Raw genomic sequence first — 19,007 nt, 5'->3', positions numbered from 1 at the left:
TGGCCAAAATAATTTGAATCACTGTACACGCATGCGTGGAATGCCTGCTAAGCCTCTGTACCAGTGATGAGAAGGTTGCCTGTTCGAGACGGCCTTAGCACACTTGCGAGTCCTTGAGCCACAAGAGGTGGCTGCTCCTTGTGGCCAGCTTGCTGTCACCCACACCAATTGTTGGTGTGCACAATGTGACGAAACACAAGTATGAATTAGCACCTTGTGTTGACTTAGAGGTTTCTGTGTCTGCTAGCTACCTTATCTTAGCTTTTGATGTATGAGTATATACTTTATTAGTGCTGCAGCTTATCACTATGTTGAAGGACAAATATATTATTAACCCTCTAGCCAGACAATGTGCAACAAGCTGAAGTTGCCAAGGTTTGCTACAGAAGGAAGGGATTCGCCTGCGTTCACCAGAAGTTGACGGCTGGGTTTTAAAAAACCGAGTAGAGATGGTCACACCTCCATTATGTTCAGCAGAGAGACCAAACAGTACATGAGATGACTGATAACATCAGTCATGATCAGATGACAGATATCATCCAGGGGTGTGGATCTAGGGAGAAAACAATGACGGTGAATGGTTGAAGAAATGATGATGCTTAAGTGTCGAGATACTGTTACACCATAAGAAAATGTATAAAATTAGTATCAAACCGTATTGGACACACTCTTGCAGGGTGTCCAGCCTTGGTTGTAAACCTCGCTGTTCCATTAAAGACTGAATCTGAAGATCTACACAAGCGGCTCCTGACTATTGATTGGCGGGGAAGGAAAAACCAGAACAGCATGACTGTGGCTCAACATTCTTGGGGCAGGAGGGTGTCATTCGCAGTTATTTAGGACAGCTGGCGATGAAGACAGATAGACAAGGGGGATTCGTTTGTCTTCTGCGTTAGGAGAGAGTTAGGGCTGAGACTTCAGGAGAGTGGAGTACCGCGACTCCCTACTTCTTGGGAGATTAGTCTACTCCCTTCAGACTATAAGATAGCGCCTCGAACCCAGACCCCACGGGGGGGACGGGGGTGTGTCGCCTCCTGGCAAGTTAAGTAACATTTATATGCACGTATGTCTGTGTGGGTGTATTATATCCCTGAGTGAATGGCGGGGAGGGCAACGGGATAAAGAGGTAACTGTATTCGGTAATGGCGTTTCTCATTTGCTGTGTGTTTGCAGTGCTTATACAGTGTGCGGTCACTAAATGGTGTGCAGTGCCTCCTAAGAGGGTCGCAGGTGTGCCGTGGTTGATTGCGAGCTTAACTCAATGTGTGATATAATGGTTCACCAGTTCATTTGGTTCACATCATTCATTGAGGTTCACTGGGTCTTTCGGTCGTTCTCTGAGTCTATGGGTCCAACACTGACTATGTAGTGACATCTATTGGCCAGAATATGTGTTGCCACGAGTGAGGACCGGTTTGTACGCCAAAATATTGACTAATAAAACTATTATTAACGTGTGAATATTCAGTATATTTATTTGTAGCCTATAGTAATAAATAAAATTAAAAAAACTGTTGATGCTATATGTCAGGTTTAAATATATAGCCTGCCATAGTGTGTATATACTTGCGTGCACATACTTGTGTGCTAATTATAATGGGCTAAATTATAATAAATAATTAAAACGTTTGAATAAATAAACAAGATGTAACTTTTAAACTTTATTTTTTTTACATTACCAATGCCTAATGAGAAATTCGTGCTCCTTTGTACACGTTCTCAAAGGATGAGTCTGATTAGTCAGTGTTACGGAGGATCGTTATGGTGATTCGTTAGTGATATGGCAGAAACACTCCTGAGTGTCGGGTTTTAAACAGTCAGCATTTGTTGTGCATGCTTTTAATTTGGGGATACAAAGGTGAGAAAGCCCAAGACTACCTAATATCACAGGAGAAGTTTCATAAAACATCCATACATACTTATACACACATGTTGGTGAACCTATCTAAATGGGGATCATCCATTAATTTCTATGGGCAAAACCAAAATCCAAAAATGACAGCCTTAACCCCCACCTAGCCCTAATCTTAACCTTAAGTAACCAAACAAAATAGAAGTCTTTTTGAATTTTTAGTTTTTTGATTGCAGTGAACAATTAAAAATTTTTTAGATTATTCTTATGGGGACTGGAAAAATGGCCCTCGCAATGTAAGGTATACCTGGACTACACATACACACACACACACGCAAAAAAAACTACAGTTATTGTAGCAGCCAAACCTCTCTGTCCTCTCTGTTATATAATTCAAACAGATTCCTCAATCAGCAGCAACAGATAACTTGTGCCTGTCTTCTGCCCGGTATTTTACCACGAAGAGACAGAAAAATCCTTTCAAACCTGGTTCTTGTCCAGCTCACAGTTCTTGTACTCCTTCTCCCCCTGCTCCTGGAATGTGACGATGACAAAACCGACGAAGATGTTCATCATGAAGAAGGCAATGATGATAATGTAAATAATGAAGAAGATGGAGATCTCAATGCGGTAGTTGTAGATGGGGCCCAGGTTCTCTTGGTTGGAGTCAATAGCCTTGTAGAGCAGCCTTTTGAACAAGGAAACAGAGAACCAATGAGAGAGCAAAAGTGCAATGGCAGATTTTGAGCCAACCAACTGGGCGGGGGGGGGGGGGGGGAGGGGGATCTCAGCGTAAGGACAAGGTCTGACATAGCTGAAGAAAAATCTCTGATGTGTATAATTATGTTAAACGGGCAGAATGTGAGCTGACAAAGTGCTATGCAGGGCTCTAGTACAGAGTACAGCAGGTGTTGCATACAGGCAGTGTAGAGATCCTTACGCGGGCCACCCCTCGAAAGTGGACACAGTGAAGAGCGCCATCATGGCCATCAGGACGTTGTCAAAATTGAACTCGCTGTTATACCACACCCTCTCTCGCACGGCTGGCATATGAACTTCACCATCCTTGTACATAATATAGGTTCCCCTGTGAAGGACAGAAAGGCGTCAGGACAAGTCTGCAATTCTTGAATCCAACAGGCCACCATGTCTCATTTGGGCTTCACCATGTCTCACTGACCCAACCCACCACTCCTGGTTTGTACAGGAATCTACACTTCAATAAACCCCAACCCCATTTAAACTCCCTTCTCATTGCATTCTTTTAAATTTCTTCAGGTGACATAAAAGGCAGCTGATCAACTTTAGCCATTCACTCTGCAAAATTTTTCAGTGTACAAGAAATTAAAGTGCCGTGCAGTTCACAGGCTGGTTCTTTATCCTTCTCGCATCAGGTCATGTCTCATATGTATTCATTTTACCTTTATTTCTTTTTTTACAAGTTAAATCAAAGACGACACAACGCATACTCTGACACTAAGTAATGGCCAGACCCATTCTCAACTACAATTATTGTAACCAATAAATGATATACAATCATCTGTTATATAATTACTCACTTGCATTCCTCTGGACTAGATTTGGCCTCGTCAGTACATCGGTAAAACTTTCCCTGTGGGACGATAAACCACAGAAATAACTTGCATTCAAAAACAATCATACAGTTATCATTACATCAAATGGCCATATGCTCACTATTAGTAATAGGCTGATTTTGGTTGTGGGCAGAAGGTGCCAATACAGTTTACATGAAGTCGTTACCTTGAAGAGCTGCACACCTATGCATGCAAACATGAACTGCAGAAGCGTTGTGACGATCATGATGTTGCCAATAGTCCTGATGGCCACAAAAACACACTGGACCACGTGCTGTGGAGCAAGGGCAGCCAATGGGAGGCATTTAGAGTGAAGTACATTCACATTTATATATTTGGCAGGTACTTTTACACAAAGTGACGTAGAAGTGTGGCAGATAATACATACGAAGGACACAGTTGTCAAGAAACTAACTTAGATATTGCTAGGCTGAGCTTGAGTGGCCAGTGACAAGTGCAAGACAGTTGTGTGAACAAGAGCTATACAAACTCTGCCTAGAAAGTCACACCAGGAAAGATATACAAATAAATAAAAATGTAAGAGTAGCTAGTAAAAACTAAGGCTAAGACTGATATCTGAAACCAGAGCACCCAGAAATGGAGAGTAAAACCACTTCAATGGAACAGTCAAGAGGAATAATGAGCTGCTAAGCATCAGCACTTGCAGGTGAGGTTGGCCCATGTTTATAGGGGTACGATGTATAATGGGAAAAGAAGACATTGCGTACTCCAGATCTTATGAGAAGCACCATTAGCTTAGTTCAGATTAGCATTCGTTTTTTGTTTACTTCTATGTGTACTAGGAGCAAAAATACATCAAATTCTTTGTATGCATGCACGCTTGGCGAATGAAAATGATTTTGATTCTGATTACCTGTGTAAATTTCTCGAATTCTATAAATGAGGCCTGAGGAAAATCTCCTTACGCAAACACTATGCAGAGATGTGGCCCTTAATACAACCTGTGATATTAAGTGTGGCAACTCTCCCTACTTCTCAGTCATTCAGCAGTGAAATAACATACAGGGTCATCAACATGACATCATCTCAGTGACTTATGACGCAGCGTCCCCTGGATGATCACAAGGCTGACAATCCACAAGAAAATCATGACTGTTCCTCGGTTTGTAAGAGCAGTTGAGTGGAGGTACCTTGAGACCCTTGGCTCGATTAATGGCTCTGAGAGGCCTGAGCACTCTCAGCACTCGAAGGATCTTCACCACTGAGATGGCCGAGGACCTGAGCACCAAACACATCCAAGCATGGTTACCCACCCGGCACGCTCACGCACAATACCCACTTTTCATGTACCTTCCATGCCTGTTTACACTTCGCAGAAACACAATGCAAAGGAAACAAACACCTACGAAGCATCGGCTTCAGGGAGATACTTACTGAATGCCAAAAGACACCAAGGAAACTCCCACAACTAGAAGATCCAGTAGGTTGAAATAATTCCTGCAGAATGCACCCTTATGCAGGAATGCCCCAAACGCAGTCATCTGAGCAAGAGTGGGAGGGAGAGTGCAGATGATAAAGAACTAAAAGCAGGTTCTCATGGGCAAATTATACTCGCAACATTCAAATGCGATAATGGGTGACAGGAGCCGGAGGGCACGATTAAGACAGCAGGTCAACTATTTGCAGTTTCACGTTAACACAGTAGTGAATCATTCATCTCCAACTTAACATTAATGAAACAGCCAGTGACTTATTTGACAGTGTGCTATTCAATGCAGCTCCTGGCCCCTTGATAAGAGTGTCAAGTCTGCACAAGACAAATTCCAGCTACACAACAGCAATCAAGCCACCAGAATGATGGAAAGACAAATACAATATATATATCCTCCGGGATAGGCTCCGGACCCCCCGCGACCCAGTAGGATAAGCGGTTTAGAAAATGGATGGATGGATGGATGGAGATATATATATACATATCTCCATCCATCCATCCATTTTCTAAACCGCTTATCCTACTGGGTCGCGGGGGGTCCGGAGCCTATCCCGGAGGCAATGGGCACGAGGCAGAGAACAACCCAGGATGGGGGGCCAGCCCATCGCAGGGCACAATCACACACCAGTCACTCACACATGCACTCCTATGGACAATTTAGTAAAAAAATAAAAAATAAAAAAAAATATATATATATATAAAATAAACAAATAATCATATTCCCATAAATTATGTGGCTGGGGAGAATGTGGATGAGCCAAAGCAACATATGAGGGAAACAATTGCCACTTTAAATACAAATTGTCTGGGAGCTTCGGGAAAAAGGTCACTTGCACAAGCACTTTCTGAAGAACAGTGGGAAATACAAAAGTCTGCCACACAGTTTGGTCTGTACTGTGGTAATACAAGCCAACACAAGCGTTTCAATTTGCCTGGAGGTTCTGCAATCTTTAGCCTGAACTAAGCCATCTAAAATCTGACAGCTTGGCTCTTAAAACTTAAAATGGCAAATACTTTAAATAATCCTTATACTAATGTGTTTCACCAATTTACCAATTTTAAAAAACACAATATGTGAAACCCCCGCGACCCAGTAGGATAAGCGGTTTGGAAAATGGATGGATGGACAATATTTGAAACTAGCTTGATTATTTGTTTGTTATGTTCTTAATTGCTTTACGCTTTACAGTAACTGTGCCTTAATAATGCCTTCATAATGCATTCAGAGAACATTCATAAGTAGCATGTAAGTATATTTTAACATCCTAACATACCTTAATAGCTTTAATATACATTAATAACAAACTTTATATGATTATATAATTGTGGCCCTATCAGATCTGGCCTCCTAATCATCCCCTCTATCTAACTGGTGAATTCTCTCCTGCCACTTCATCACCTTAGCTACTGTGTAGTAAGCATACTGGTGCAGAATGGCTGCAGTCACATCATCCAGGTGGGGGCTACACAGCGGTGGGTGGTTGAAGTGGCTCCCCATTAGTTCTGTAAAGCACTTTGGGTGACTTGAAAAGCGCTATACAAATGTATAACATTCATTCATATTGTCATATAATGTTTGTTATTAATGTATATTAAAGCTGTTATAGTATGTTATGGTATAATTACATGCTACAGAATATTCTATGGGTGCATAATGAATGCGTTATAAAGGAGCAGTTAATGAAAAGCATTACGGAATTTTGTTACTCTGTTACTTAAGGGACATCTCTGCCTTAAGGTTTCAGCCAGTCAGTGTTTGAAAGAAGAGTCGTGATTCAAGGAAACATACAAAGCAATGGTCTGCAATGGCAGGCTGGCCTTCACGAAACTATCAGACAGAAATACTATCAAACACTTACTACACGCTTATGTGTGATCGGGGTTACTGCACACGCAAGCGTCGCGTCACGTCACACCTGACAGAGCGCGGCTTACCTTCAGCAAGATCTCAACGGTGAATATGGTCGTAAAAGCGTAGTCAAAATAACCAAGAATCTGTGAAAGGAACACAAACATTTAGCGGTCCTGAGAAAACACCTACAGAGGGTGAGCCCCATCAGCAGATTTACTGGTAGGTGTGTGGTTAAGGGAAATCAAGTGTATGTATGTATGCCAAAGATTAACCTGGGAATTTTTTTCTACCCCTTAGTTTATAATTTATTGTTTGCACGTTCTGTCCATATTCACACTGATTTTCTCCAGGTATTGCAGGTTCCTTCCAAAAGCCAAAGATACACAGTTGGTGTATTTAAGTTTAGGGTGGTCTGCAACTGAGCGCCCTGATTTGGACAGGCACCCGTCCAGTGCATCCCCTGCCTTTCGGGCCCTAATACCTGGGACAGGCTCCAGACGCACTGCCATTTATAGAGGATGGATGGACGATGTCAACACAGAAGAACGAGTAAGTGAACTTTGTGAAGCAAGGTGCCCACATGAAACTGACCAATGGAAATATACAGGCAGGTTGAAATTTGCCGGAAGCGGCACAGTTAAATTACAGAACTTTAAATTCCTGTCAGGGTCAGCTCCTGTTGTTCCACTCTGTGTCCCTTCTCCATTTGGCCAGCAGGCGTTGCTGGTCATCTCCTCCTTCCTGTTGTCAGTCTTTGAGTTTTCTCCCGCTCCCTGTCAATCATATGGCTCAACTCGTTGAGCATGCGGTTGCTTGTGAATCCCTCTGTCCTGTGTTCGAATCCTGCCTCCTCTGTTTTCGTATTTTGTTCCCTAGTGTTTCATTTGTGTGAGTTTTCTTGATCCTGTGTCTTGCGATTTGTATTTGGTTTTGGAAGCTCCCCAGACCTTAATCCCACTGAGAACTTGTGGTTAATCCTCAAGAGGCGGGTGGACAAACAAAAACCCACAAATTCTGACAAACTGCAAGCATTGATTATGGAAGAATGGGCTTCCATCAGTCAGGATCTGGCCCAGAACTTGATTGATAGCAGTGAGGGCGAATCGCAGAGGTCTTGGAAAAGAAGGGCCAACACTGCAAATACTGACTCTTTGCATAAACTTAATGAAATTGTCAATAAAAAAGGATTTATGAAATCCTTGTAATTAAACGTCAGTATACCATAGAAACATCTGACAAAAAGATTTGCAACACTGAAGCAGCAAGCTTTGTGAAAACTCATAACTGGACTGAATAACTGGACCCTGTTAGTGGCTGCTATATGGCTGTACAGTTAATAACGATACCCATCAAACCACCCATGCATTTTCCATAAACACTTGACCTAGTACAGTCCCAGTGAGCCTGGAACCTGTCGCAGGAAGAACAGGGGCCCAAAGCAGGCGGGGAGACCCAGGATGACTAGAACAGAACCGAAAAGAGATACTTGTCATGTGCGTCACATGGGAGCAACACAAATATAAAGGTGCACAAGCAAAGGGCAGTTTAGATCCCAATTTGCCTATAACCAGATGTTTCTTTAAGTGTGAAGTGAAAAAGCGAAGTCGGGCACAAACACGGGGAGAAAATGCAAAATCACAGTCATGCCCCCGGGTGTGAGGTCACCAGGACACCGCACCAGAACAGCAGTGTAACGTCAGCTACCATAAGATTCTGAGGACAGAATTCTCCAGGTGGACCACTTACGATGTTCCTGGCGGAGGAGCTGCGTATTGGGTCTTCAGCAGCGAGTGACACAGAGCTGAGCATGATGAACACTAAGATCAGGTTGGTAAATATCTGATGGTTTATCAGCCTGTAGCATGCCACCCGAATTCTGAACAATACAAAAATAAGCAAGAGTTTAGTGGAAATTCAGAAATTTAGAGAAACTGTAATATCTATGCTAACTATCTGTGTATTATAGAGTTGTTGTGTGAGTTAGTGCTGATGTGTGGAAACCTGCATATGTGTGCACATTTGTGGGGGTCTATGACTCATTTCAATTTATTTACACTATTTAATAGACTCCTGGGCAAAATAATTAGCCAAACCCAAAACTCCAAAACATTGAACTTCTAATGATCTCAAAAGCAAATAATTGGTCCGGAAATTAGCATGGATTAAACAAATACACAAGTTAACTTGACTTTTCCATTTGATTTCCTCAAATGATCCTTTAAAAGTCTTGTTGGTAAACTTGTGAACAGCCTTTTACAGAACGAATGTTTTTCAAGGCTTCAAACAGTTGAGTAGTTGAAATGCGTTTCCTGGTTAACCCTCTGAGGACTAGGGGCAGGGACTGGGACACTCTCACTGACTGGGGCATGGTCACACATTTCATTCAATATGGCAAATAAATTATGTCATATATACTTGTTTTGACATTGCACTCAATTTTGATGTACTTTGTAAATATGTCAGATTTATGTGAAGTTTGTAATTTGACATCAAAGTATAGACATTGCAAAATGTCTATGCAGAAACATTTGCAGAAACATTATAAAAGTACATAGTAAGCAATGGTGTTTTGATCCCAGATATCTGATCACCAAAGACTTGGCTACATGAAGATGACTGGTGTACTTGCAGCATTCAGTTGGATAAATAAATACAAAAAAGCTAACTCATGTCACTATTTCTGGGCTCCTTTCATTGAATATGTAGCAGCTTTCATATGTATGCATGAGCCATTCACACCTGGCTACACACCCCCCCCCCCCTTTTATGGCGCTGATGGGGATGTATCTGGATCGCGGTTCACCGTTGCGTTGTTCATCAAATTACCACGCGAATGCGATTTAATATGCGGAAATGCAGCTATTTTGAATGCGAACAGCGATCTTCAGGTGAGGGCGGCACTACATGCCCCCAATGCAGGTGCAACAAAGTGAGGTGACATGGTTGACTATTTAACTTAGTTTTAAAAACTTTAATACTTCCGATAATGGATGTTTGGAAAAGAAGACAGTTTACAGATTCAGTCAGCGTTCTTCATGTTTCTACAATAAGATTTCAGCGAGTTATGAACTGAAATAGACGAGAAAGACACGCGGCATCGGCCCTCGTCCCCAGAGGGTTAAGGGGCCCAGCAGAGAAATTATCACTCTGCTGCCCTCAAGATTTGAGCCCACAGTCATCTGGACACAGGCAAAGATCCCCAATCCACTGGCTACACACCACCTTGCAGGTGGGTTTGCACCAGTGTGCGATGAGCAGTGTTTTTCCATGTCTGCCAAACTACTTACACGCATTCTGGTGTCTGTATTGATGTGCGTGTGCCGTAAACTCACGGGTTAGTGCTGCTCAGAACAAAGAAGGCGCTGCCTTCAGGAATGGGAGGGACCTTCTCCCTAAGGCTCGGATCTGAGAGTCTCTGCGGCCGTGGGACAACTGGAAGTTCAGGGTCCTCCTCATCTTCGTCTCCTGCGCAGAGACCCAGTCACCCTCAGGACAGCGATGCCATCTTACACACTGAGCACAAAAAACCCAGAATGGTTTCTTTACCTGGCTTGTTTCTGGAGGAGTAGGAGTCCCGCTCATCGAAACCCTCCAATGGCATCTGTGTCAGTGATATCACAGGTTAGCTCTCACAGAAACCCTCTACCCATCACAGCAGAACATCCATCTGGATCACTCACTCTACCAACTGGCAAACAAAAACTCCAAGGCATCAATGAGGCATTTGTAGTAACTATTTCAAATGGACAGGCATGGTTGTGGACAATGTTCTGGACCTCCACTGTGAAGATAAGTGCAAGAGTGCATGGGGAAATGTCAGTAAATGGGCATCACATCTAAGATACTACAGATGTCCATAATGAACATGGGGCACTGACACTACCAATGTCCATACTGAACAAGGGGCACTTACACTATGGCACTGACACTACTGAAGTATGAACATGGGGCACTGGCTCTACCGATGTCCATACTTAACAAGGGGCACTGACACTACCAATGTCCATATTAAACACAGGGCACTGACACTACTGATGTCCATACTATACACTGGACATGGGGCACTGACACTACCAATGTCCATACTGAACAAGGGGCACTTACACTATGGCACTGACACTACTGAAGTATGAACATGGGGCACTGGCTCTACCGATGTCCATACTTAATAAGGGGCACTGACACTACAGATGTCCATACTGGACATGGGGCACTGACACTATCCATATCCGTGTCCATACTGAACACCACACAAACAGTTACCTTGGCATCTCTGTCTTCCATTTTCTCATCATCTGTCTTATCTATGCTGCCGCTTCTGTCGAAAGAATGAAACACACTGACATTCAGGACAATATCTTCCCCTCACTTTCACCAGTCAGGTCTGAGATGACGCAAACAGACCTTGCTGTTTGGACATGGCTCATTTACCTGACGTTCTTCCTCCTTTCTTTTTCCTCTTCCTCCTCCTTCTGGGCTGAATTCAGACTTTCGGCATCTGCTAAGTTGTCCACAGCAATAGCCAAGAAGACATTGAGCAGGATGTCTGATTTAAACAGCTTTATTAAGAAAAATTATTTTTCCGTGCATAGGCAACGCATCATATTTATCGCTTCCTATAGCGACCGTTCACAGTTTTTAATTTTTCATTCCATCTACCAATAAACTGTGAAAAAGACTGTATTGTTGATACTTTTCTTGCATTTCAAACTGCCTTTCCATAGTTATGGGTGTGGGGACTGATGGACCATTGACAGAATGCAAACACCTACAGGTGTGGGGACACCTATCTCATCAACATTCATTGTGTAGGCGACTAACTTTGAGAAAAAGAGTGTCACTCCAAAGTTCTAACACTTTAGTTTTAAAATTTCAGAATGTCTCATTCACCTATGTGTAGCCAACCCCTGTGTCTATAAGCTTCAGAGTTAAAATGTCTTGGCTAGAAATGTTTATAATGTGATTTTTTTTTTTTTGACAATTTCTCAGCATGTCTGAAAATAGGTTTTTGAGAAGTACATCTTTAAAGTTGACTTTAACAAAAACTAGAATAACAACATTCTAAGTGGTTATTAAGGTTATTGGTGCTGAGTTTGTGCTGAATAAAAGCACATGTAACACTTTGGGATGAATGTTTTTAGATGGGTGAAATATTGTAAAATGTCAAGGCATGTCAGACTACCCTGACAGTGGCTGAGAGGCCTCAGACTCCAGAGGGTTAATTTTGCAGCCAAATATAATATGGGGGTATTTTCCCTCAAAATACATCTGAAAATGTAGCGTCGTCTTGTATTTGGGGTCTAGAAAGAAAGGGGATAGGTGCCGCCAAATACAGTACTTTGTAACAAGCGACTTATCGTAATATAGATGCCCTATGCGGCAGTCTGGGTAGCACAGAGAAACAGACTGGGGTGACAGACAGAAAGCACACAGGCAGCATGACCAGCAACAGCTGCTGGCCGAACAGAGAAGAGACATGAAGGACGTGGTTGGATGGAACCTACCCTAACATGTCAAAGTATGATAATACCTTGTTTAATTTCTGAAATAAAGTTTGTGAAGGGAAACCAGGGAAAATAGAAGGGAATTTTACTGTGAAAAATTTTGTTCTTAAGCTTTATGTTACTTATTGTTGTTCTTTAACGTTGTAGCCAGCTGGCAAAGATTATGACTTTGTGAATTTTTTTCCCCTCATTCCTCTCATCTCAAGAAGTGGTAAGTGCACGCTGACTTAATGAAACTAATGGTACCTTATTTGTTTTTGCTCACAAGACACTAATTGCCCAGTTGTGCTTTCGAAACCTCATATTTGTGTGCAATACAGCTTGATTGTTTGTCCTGTTGCGGATGGAAGAAGCAGAACCCAAACCACAGGCTGAATGCAGACGGCCATAATCGAGAAGGATACAGTTTCCACAGATGAACAGAATGATGAAGTATATACAGACTATCATCCCAGAAGAGGCGGGACCGCCATATGCCATTATTCCATCGTACATGACGGCATTCCAGTCTTCACCTGTTAAAATCTGGCCACAATGCCACAGATTATTAAGAAGTACAATGTCGCCCCCCATCCCTGCCATAACACTTATAAAGACAATGCGCATTACTATAAACATCCATGGACAGTCCTCTTAATCTATAGGCCTCTCACTTTGTTTTTGCATTGTGTTTGTATCTGTGCAATTTCTGTTTCTTTGGCATTGCATGCAAACAAATTTCCCCTAGATATCAAGCAAGTGTATCCGTTTATGCATCCTTAGTGGCATTCTTATGTCATTAGCCACTTAAAGAAGGGGATTCGTTCTGAAAAATGCGTTGTTAGGCAATTTTGCCAGTATGCGGACGCATAGCCTGAATCAGTGTTTTTCAACCACAACACATCATTTGATAACCACTGTTTTATGGAAAATGTGCCGTGGCAGAGAAAAGGTGGGGAAACATTGGCCTGTCAATTAAAAAGTATCGTAAATACACAAACCTTTAATATAATTCTCTATTATTATCAAGCTTTATGTACTGTAAATAACTGTATGTGCTACACTCACATCACACCTGAGTAACATGTTGGTCTATGATGTTCTGACGACTAAGACATCGCTAGGCGACAGGAATTCTTCTATGGGACCACCGTGGTAAATGTGGCCCATCGTTGACCGGAACACGGTTACGCGGCACATCAGCGTACCTGGAACACGGTTACGCGGCACATCAAAGTACCTGGAACACGGTTACGCGGCACATCAGCGTACCTGGAACACGGTGAGGAGGGACTGGGGGAAGTTGTCGAAGTTGCTCCGCTTGGTCTGAGTTTCATCGAAGTTGAACTTGCCACCGAAGAGCTGCATGCCCAGCAGGGAGAAGATGATGATGAAGAGGAAGAGCAGCAGCAGCAGGGAGGCGATGGACTTCATGGAGTTGAGGAGGGAGGCCACCAGGTTACTGAGAGAGGCCCAATGGCTGGGGGAGAGAGCGGAGGAGAGTTCGGGAGAGATGCCCAGGGCCCTGTGGCTGATACCTGGGAATGTGCTTTCATTCATGAACATAATTATTTCATAGACATAGGAGCATTTGTTAGAGATTAATAGTAAAAGACACCAAAGGGTGTCAGGAGGAAGTGACAGCACATATATGTACTACGTTTCATTTATAGCGCCTTGCAAGCACCCAAAGATGGTTATACAGTAACACCTTGACATTTGCATATTTTCTGCTTTTCCTAGTCAGGCCCGGGGGGGGGGGGGTTATTCACCCAAGTCACATAATATCATAATATATGAATATTACAGGTACATAATATTTGTTAGTGTTAAGCTTTTACAAAATATTTAATTTTAAAAGTCTTGGGTAGTTACGCATCTTGTCTCAGCAACCAGACTCAGTCACGTGTCAGATGTCTTTGTGACCATGGAATCTCGCGTTTCTTGCACCTCCATACTTTTCAGTGCCGTTAATTTTGCATGTTAATAATGTGTTTATAATAATTTCATTGTACATGCAGGGACATAATTAGGATGGTTTGTATATTATATAAAAAGGTCTTGATAGGAAATGACAAAGTAACTTCACATGCAAAGTGTTACCATACAATAGTGGTACAATAAGATTCCTTTAGAAATTGGTAACAAGTAGAGTTTTCACATTATTGCTCAGGAAAACGGACATAAACGTCGAGGGTAGCTTTGTCCAAGTGTCTGTAAATTTTCACATTTGCAGGGATCTCCTGCCCCTAACCATCGTGAAAGTGAAGGGGTTACTGTATAAGATTAGGGACAAAGAGAGAACACAGGTAGAATATACAGAGATTGTTAGATAACATACTATTTAATTTGACAATAGTGGGAAACATAAAAAATAAGCACATATTGAATATTCAGACAGCACAGCGTTACGTTATGCAGTGGAACGCGAACTAACCGTGTCACTTTGAAGATTCGCAGCAAACGCACGCAGCGGAACACAGAGATCCCCAGCGGGGACATGATCGCCATCTCCACCAGAATCGTTTCCGTGATGCCACCACAAACCACGAAGCAGTCAAAGCGATTGAAGAGGGACACAAAATAGGCCTGCAGGCCAAGGCTGTACATCTTCACCAGCATCTCACAGGTGAACATTGCAAGCAGCACCTTGTTGGCGACATCTGTAGGACAAGAATGTCATTACAACGACACTGAGGCTGCTTCTCCCCCACGGCGAGGCACCGGCCTTCCCCGTTTCACTCACCTTGCACCTCCGTGAGCCAGTCGGACTGGTTGTAGTGCTCAGAGGAGATGGTGAGCGTGTTGAGGAACACGAGGATGATCACCAGCCAATAGAAGGTCACCGACTTCACAGCTGCTCGGCACTTCCTGCGGCAGAACCGGTTCCAGCGACGCCAACGCCGGCTATAAGGTACAGAAATAGTCAGGAAGTTCTTTCAAATGGTTTTATACTGGAAACAGTGCTTCCATTAGATCACTGCGGTACCCTGAGTGACATGTAAGGACTGCAGGAGACCTCGACTTCATCTTAACTCGTCTGACACAATGTGAAATACTAAAAGGCTATAAAACAGGAGCTTCCCCGGCAACGTAGGAAACGAAGCATCCTCTCATACGGAAATGGTTACCATACGTCCGGGTTTCCCCAGACATGCCCAAGGGCATCCGGGCGTTTTTCCCAAAAGGTGCCTATCTGTCCTGGTTTAGTGCTGTGACCCGTATGGCCCAGTGATGCAAATTACAGTGAAGTTAAACAACGTAAGAGAAATGCACCAATTTTCAATATACGGCAGCCACTCATCATCATCACACGGTGTTTGCAAGGCTCACGCACACGTTTACTTTAAGAATTAAACAGTATGGTCATCCCTACGTGTCACGCTGCTCACAGGTGACGTCAGCTTCCAGAAACCATTTTTTTTGTGTGTGTGAACAGCGAACTGCACTGTTTGCTTGAATTTTAACTTTAGCATTTTCTAACTTTTGTTGAAAAAGACTTGTACACACATATATTGTGTCAATTGTGTGCAGATCGTAAAACGACAGTTAACTGTAAGGTCACCATACGTCCAGGTTTTCCCAGACACAAATTTTCATGTAACAGGATGGCCAGGGAAAACTCATTAATGTTTATGAGAGAAGCCCTACCTGATTGCTCAGTGAATGTAAAAACTCATTAATATTCTGATCTGGACACGTCCTCAGTTTCATCTCACCAAGTATGGCAAACCTACATATGGCCAGAGTACAATGCACTGTACGGTGTCAGAGAGACTGTCAGGCTGGAATCCTTATCATCCATCCATCCATCCATCCATCCTGTTTCTGTACCCGCTTGTCCTATTCAGGGTCGTGGAGGTACAGAGCCAATCTTGGAAGCTATGGGAGCAAGTGAGGGAATAACCCAGTGCTGTGGTTTTCCTATAAGTACCAACCGAAGAGTAACTGTGGGAAGAAGAAACATCTGACTCTACACGATACGAATAAATGGTGAAAAATGACTGTGGTCTCGCGACGGTGAAATGAGCAGGCAGGCCACTGCACAAGCATGACGGCATGACCTTTAGTCACTAGTTACAAATGACGACATCAGGCACTCCAGTGGTGAAATGGGCAGAATGGGATTCCCACATGCGCCCGGGTCAGGCGAGGGTCACCGATCATGAACACAAAACAGACGTACTGACCTGAAGTTTGACTTTGCTATTTTTTGACTGTAAAAATCAAAAAATAATACAGTTACAGACAAGTTACAGAGCGACACGTCTAAACTGAGATATGCAAAATATATATCCGAACGGGAAAATGTGAACTTCCACATAAACAGATGATTATTTATAAACGTAACTCAATATACATACTGTACAGCTGAAGAACACAGAAGGAAAAATACGTAACTAAAGTGTAATCTGAGAATGCAGATCAGACCCAGTACAAACAGTGTTAAAAACAGAGACAAACACAAACTTCTTTTGAAAATATTACCTGAGATCTATTACTTTAAGGAATTTAGGAACTATTTTAATATGCAGCCAGTGTCATTTCATTAGGTACAACTGCTCATTAACACAAACAACACGCTATAGCCCAATCAATGAGTCATGTGGCTGAAACAGAATATATACAGCATGCTGACAAAAATCACGCAGACGATTCAAGGGGCTCAGACTAGAGTAGCATGAGACACAGTCAGAAGCATGATTTGGAGGTTTTTCTGACTCCTGGTGCCAGACGTGGTGGGTCCCGCCACCTCAGAAGCAGCTGCCCTCCTGGGAATTATACACACGACTGTCTAGACTTTACAGGGAATGGCGGGTGGAAAAAAAACATCCAGTCAGGGGCAGCTGAGTGGCTGAAAACACCTTGTGAATGAGAGAGGTCAAGGGAGAAGGGCCAGGCTGGTCGACGCTAACGGGAAAAGATGAAATGCAAAAATTACAGCTCAGTGCCGCAGCGGCGTGTGTAGAAGCTTCTCTGAGCGCAGGAAGTAGCTCTAGAAACAAAAGGGGTCCTTCCTGGAACTACGTAGGTGCAGTACCTCAGTACTATAATAAATACCATAGTACCGGCCCGAGCTGTACCACCCTGTACATGACGGGGCTGTCCGTCTTAATCACAGAGCATGTTAATAGCTCTTGGTAATTTTAACTGCACTCTCCATAAGCATCCTTTCGGTTTTCTGTGCTTAAAGTGTGGAGTGCGGCGGGCGTGTGTGCAGGCCTACCAGAGGGGGGCACAGCAGCGTGCCTTGTCGTCCTCCCCGTTCGCATTCTCTGTGTTTGCCGACTCCGTCTCACTGGCGGGCATGCTCGCTGTGTCGACAAAGGGCATGCGGTTAGCCGTTAGCCTGAAGGCTACAAGGCCATGCTCCATTATTCTACAAACAATTACCAAAAGTAAAGGTGACGACATCTGCGCATAAGACTATTAAATTATATTAAAAAGCAATGTATATGTGGCAATTTCCGAAAATGTCTGAATGGCTCGACACCATTAGCATCTCTTAAGCGCTAAACCTTTTCCACCGTGAGCTATGCACTTATTTACCAATAATATTGCTGTCCTGATCAGATTTATAGTATGCATGGGGAAAAAACAGACACAATTATACTTATCAGTAAGGCCTGCTACAGGAAAGGCTCATGAGTCACCCCAGGCAAGCGGGAATCTCAGCACAGTCACAGGGCACACGGTTAACCGTTAGCTTGAATGGTTATGATGTTTCTGATAAGGAACAATGTAGCTCAAGTGACACAACTCATCACTAAACATAGAGTGCGAGGTAAAGTACAGCATGCCTATGTTCTCTGCTTGGTGCCTTGTTTGTGAATGATAATGGCCATATTTCATCTGCAGTCAGTAGTTTAACATTTATTTATTCAATTATTCCCAGCTGTAATTGGCACCGTTTTTAACAGAAACCCATAACAGGATTTATATTAGTCCACACACACATTTGAATTCTTCCACAAATAATAAAGGTATTCTTCTTCTTCTTTTTCTTCTTCTTCTTCCTTTTCTTCTTCCTCCTCTTCTTCTTCCTCTTCGTCTTCTTCTTCCTTTTCTTCTTCTTCCTCCTCCTCTTCTTCTTCCTCCTCTTCTTCTTCCTCTTCTTCTTCTTCACATGATCCCAAAATGGAATACGAATGAAAACATTTGCTCGGCCGGGCACCTGCTCCTTCATTCGTGACGGTTATTCAAAGATCCTGAACCGACCAGTAAGACTGACAAAGGAGAGATGCACAGAGGGAGAGGCGACGGCCAGGAACGAGGACAGCCAGGCCCCGCTGGAGCACTTCACCCAAAATGTGATTCATGCCAGCCCCGCTAGGCAGCTTGATGCTAATAAACAATGCAGCAATAGGCTGAGAGGTAGCTAGTATTTTACACAGGGCCCTGCATACAGTATGTTATCAGCTAGTGCACTCAGTGCCTGACTTCACTGTTTATACCATTTTATTTTTAGTGTGGCTTATTTAATCCCAGCATGCATTCAGAAAAAGGACCCAGAATATTTTTTCACACACGTTTCCACTCACAAAGATCTGTTTCTGCCCATTTTGAAAAAATAAATGAGCTTTGTTTGAGAGAGAAACATGGCTGACGACTGTATCAAAGTCACCGCGGTTTAATTCCTTAAAATGAGGAAAATGAGGGAAACTCATACAGAAACCGTGGAGAATGAAAAGGCTTCAACCCTTCCTGCTCAGCGCTCCTTAGAAACCGTCTCCGGCATGCAGGACGCATGAACTCACAGCCACCAACGACC

At 43.1% G+C, this 19,007-nt stretch overlaps 1 protein-coding gene across 7 annotated transcripts in view; it reads right to left on the bottom strand.

Moving 5' to 3' along the window:
* LOC125745203 (voltage-dependent L-type calcium channel subunit alpha-1D-like) overlaps positions 1–19,007 on the bottom strand; it is a 75,406-nt gene that overhangs the window by 21,382 nt on the left and 35,017 nt on the right. For 6 of the 7 annotated variants that reach the window (XM_049017791.1, XM_049017795.1, XM_049017796.1 and 3 more), the window contains exons 10-27: positions 17,463–17,546; positions 16,426–16,452; positions 14,982–15,142; positions 14,673–14,898; positions 13,508–13,715; positions 12,661–12,781; positions 11,184–11,298; positions 11,016–11,070; positions 10,299–10,353; positions 10,085–10,217; positions 8,499–8,628; positions 6,836–6,895; positions 4,843–4,949; positions 4,599–4,686; positions 3,614–3,721; positions 3,412–3,464; positions 2,793–2,939; positions 2,339–2,540 (exon numbers count right to left, since the gene is read on the bottom strand). In XM_049017791.1, coding sequence (XP_048873748.1) covers positions 2,339–2,540; positions 2,793–2,939; positions 3,412–3,464; positions 3,614–3,721; positions 4,599–4,686; positions 4,843–4,949; positions 6,836–6,895; positions 8,499–8,628; positions 10,085–10,217; positions 10,299–10,353; positions 11,016–11,070; positions 11,184–11,298; positions 12,661–12,781; positions 13,508–13,715; positions 14,673–14,898; positions 14,982–15,142; positions 16,426–16,452; positions 17,463–17,546 — 2,080 coding nt within the window. The remainder of the gene's footprint in view (positions 1–2,338; positions 2,541–2,792; positions 2,940–3,411; positions 3,465–3,613; positions 3,722–4,598; positions 4,687–4,842; positions 4,950–6,835; positions 6,896–8,498; positions 8,629–10,084; positions 10,218–10,298; positions 10,354–11,015; positions 11,071–11,183; positions 11,299–12,660; positions 12,782–13,507; positions 13,716–14,672; positions 14,899–14,981; positions 15,143–16,425; positions 16,453–17,462; positions 17,547–19,007) is intronic. The other variant, XM_049017792.1, reaches the window with a different exon arrangement.

This window comes from Brienomyrus brachyistius, chromosome 6 (genome assembly GCF_023856365.1).
Source record: "Brienomyrus brachyistius isolate T26 chromosome 6, BBRACH_0.4, whole genome shotgun sequence".
Lineage (NCBI taxonomy): Eukaryota > Metazoa > Chordata > Actinopteri > Osteoglossiformes > Mormyridae > Brienomyrus > Brienomyrus brachyistius.
The sequence above is the reverse complement of the archived record's forward strand: the minus strand, read 5'-3'. Positions and strand labels throughout refer to the sequence as shown.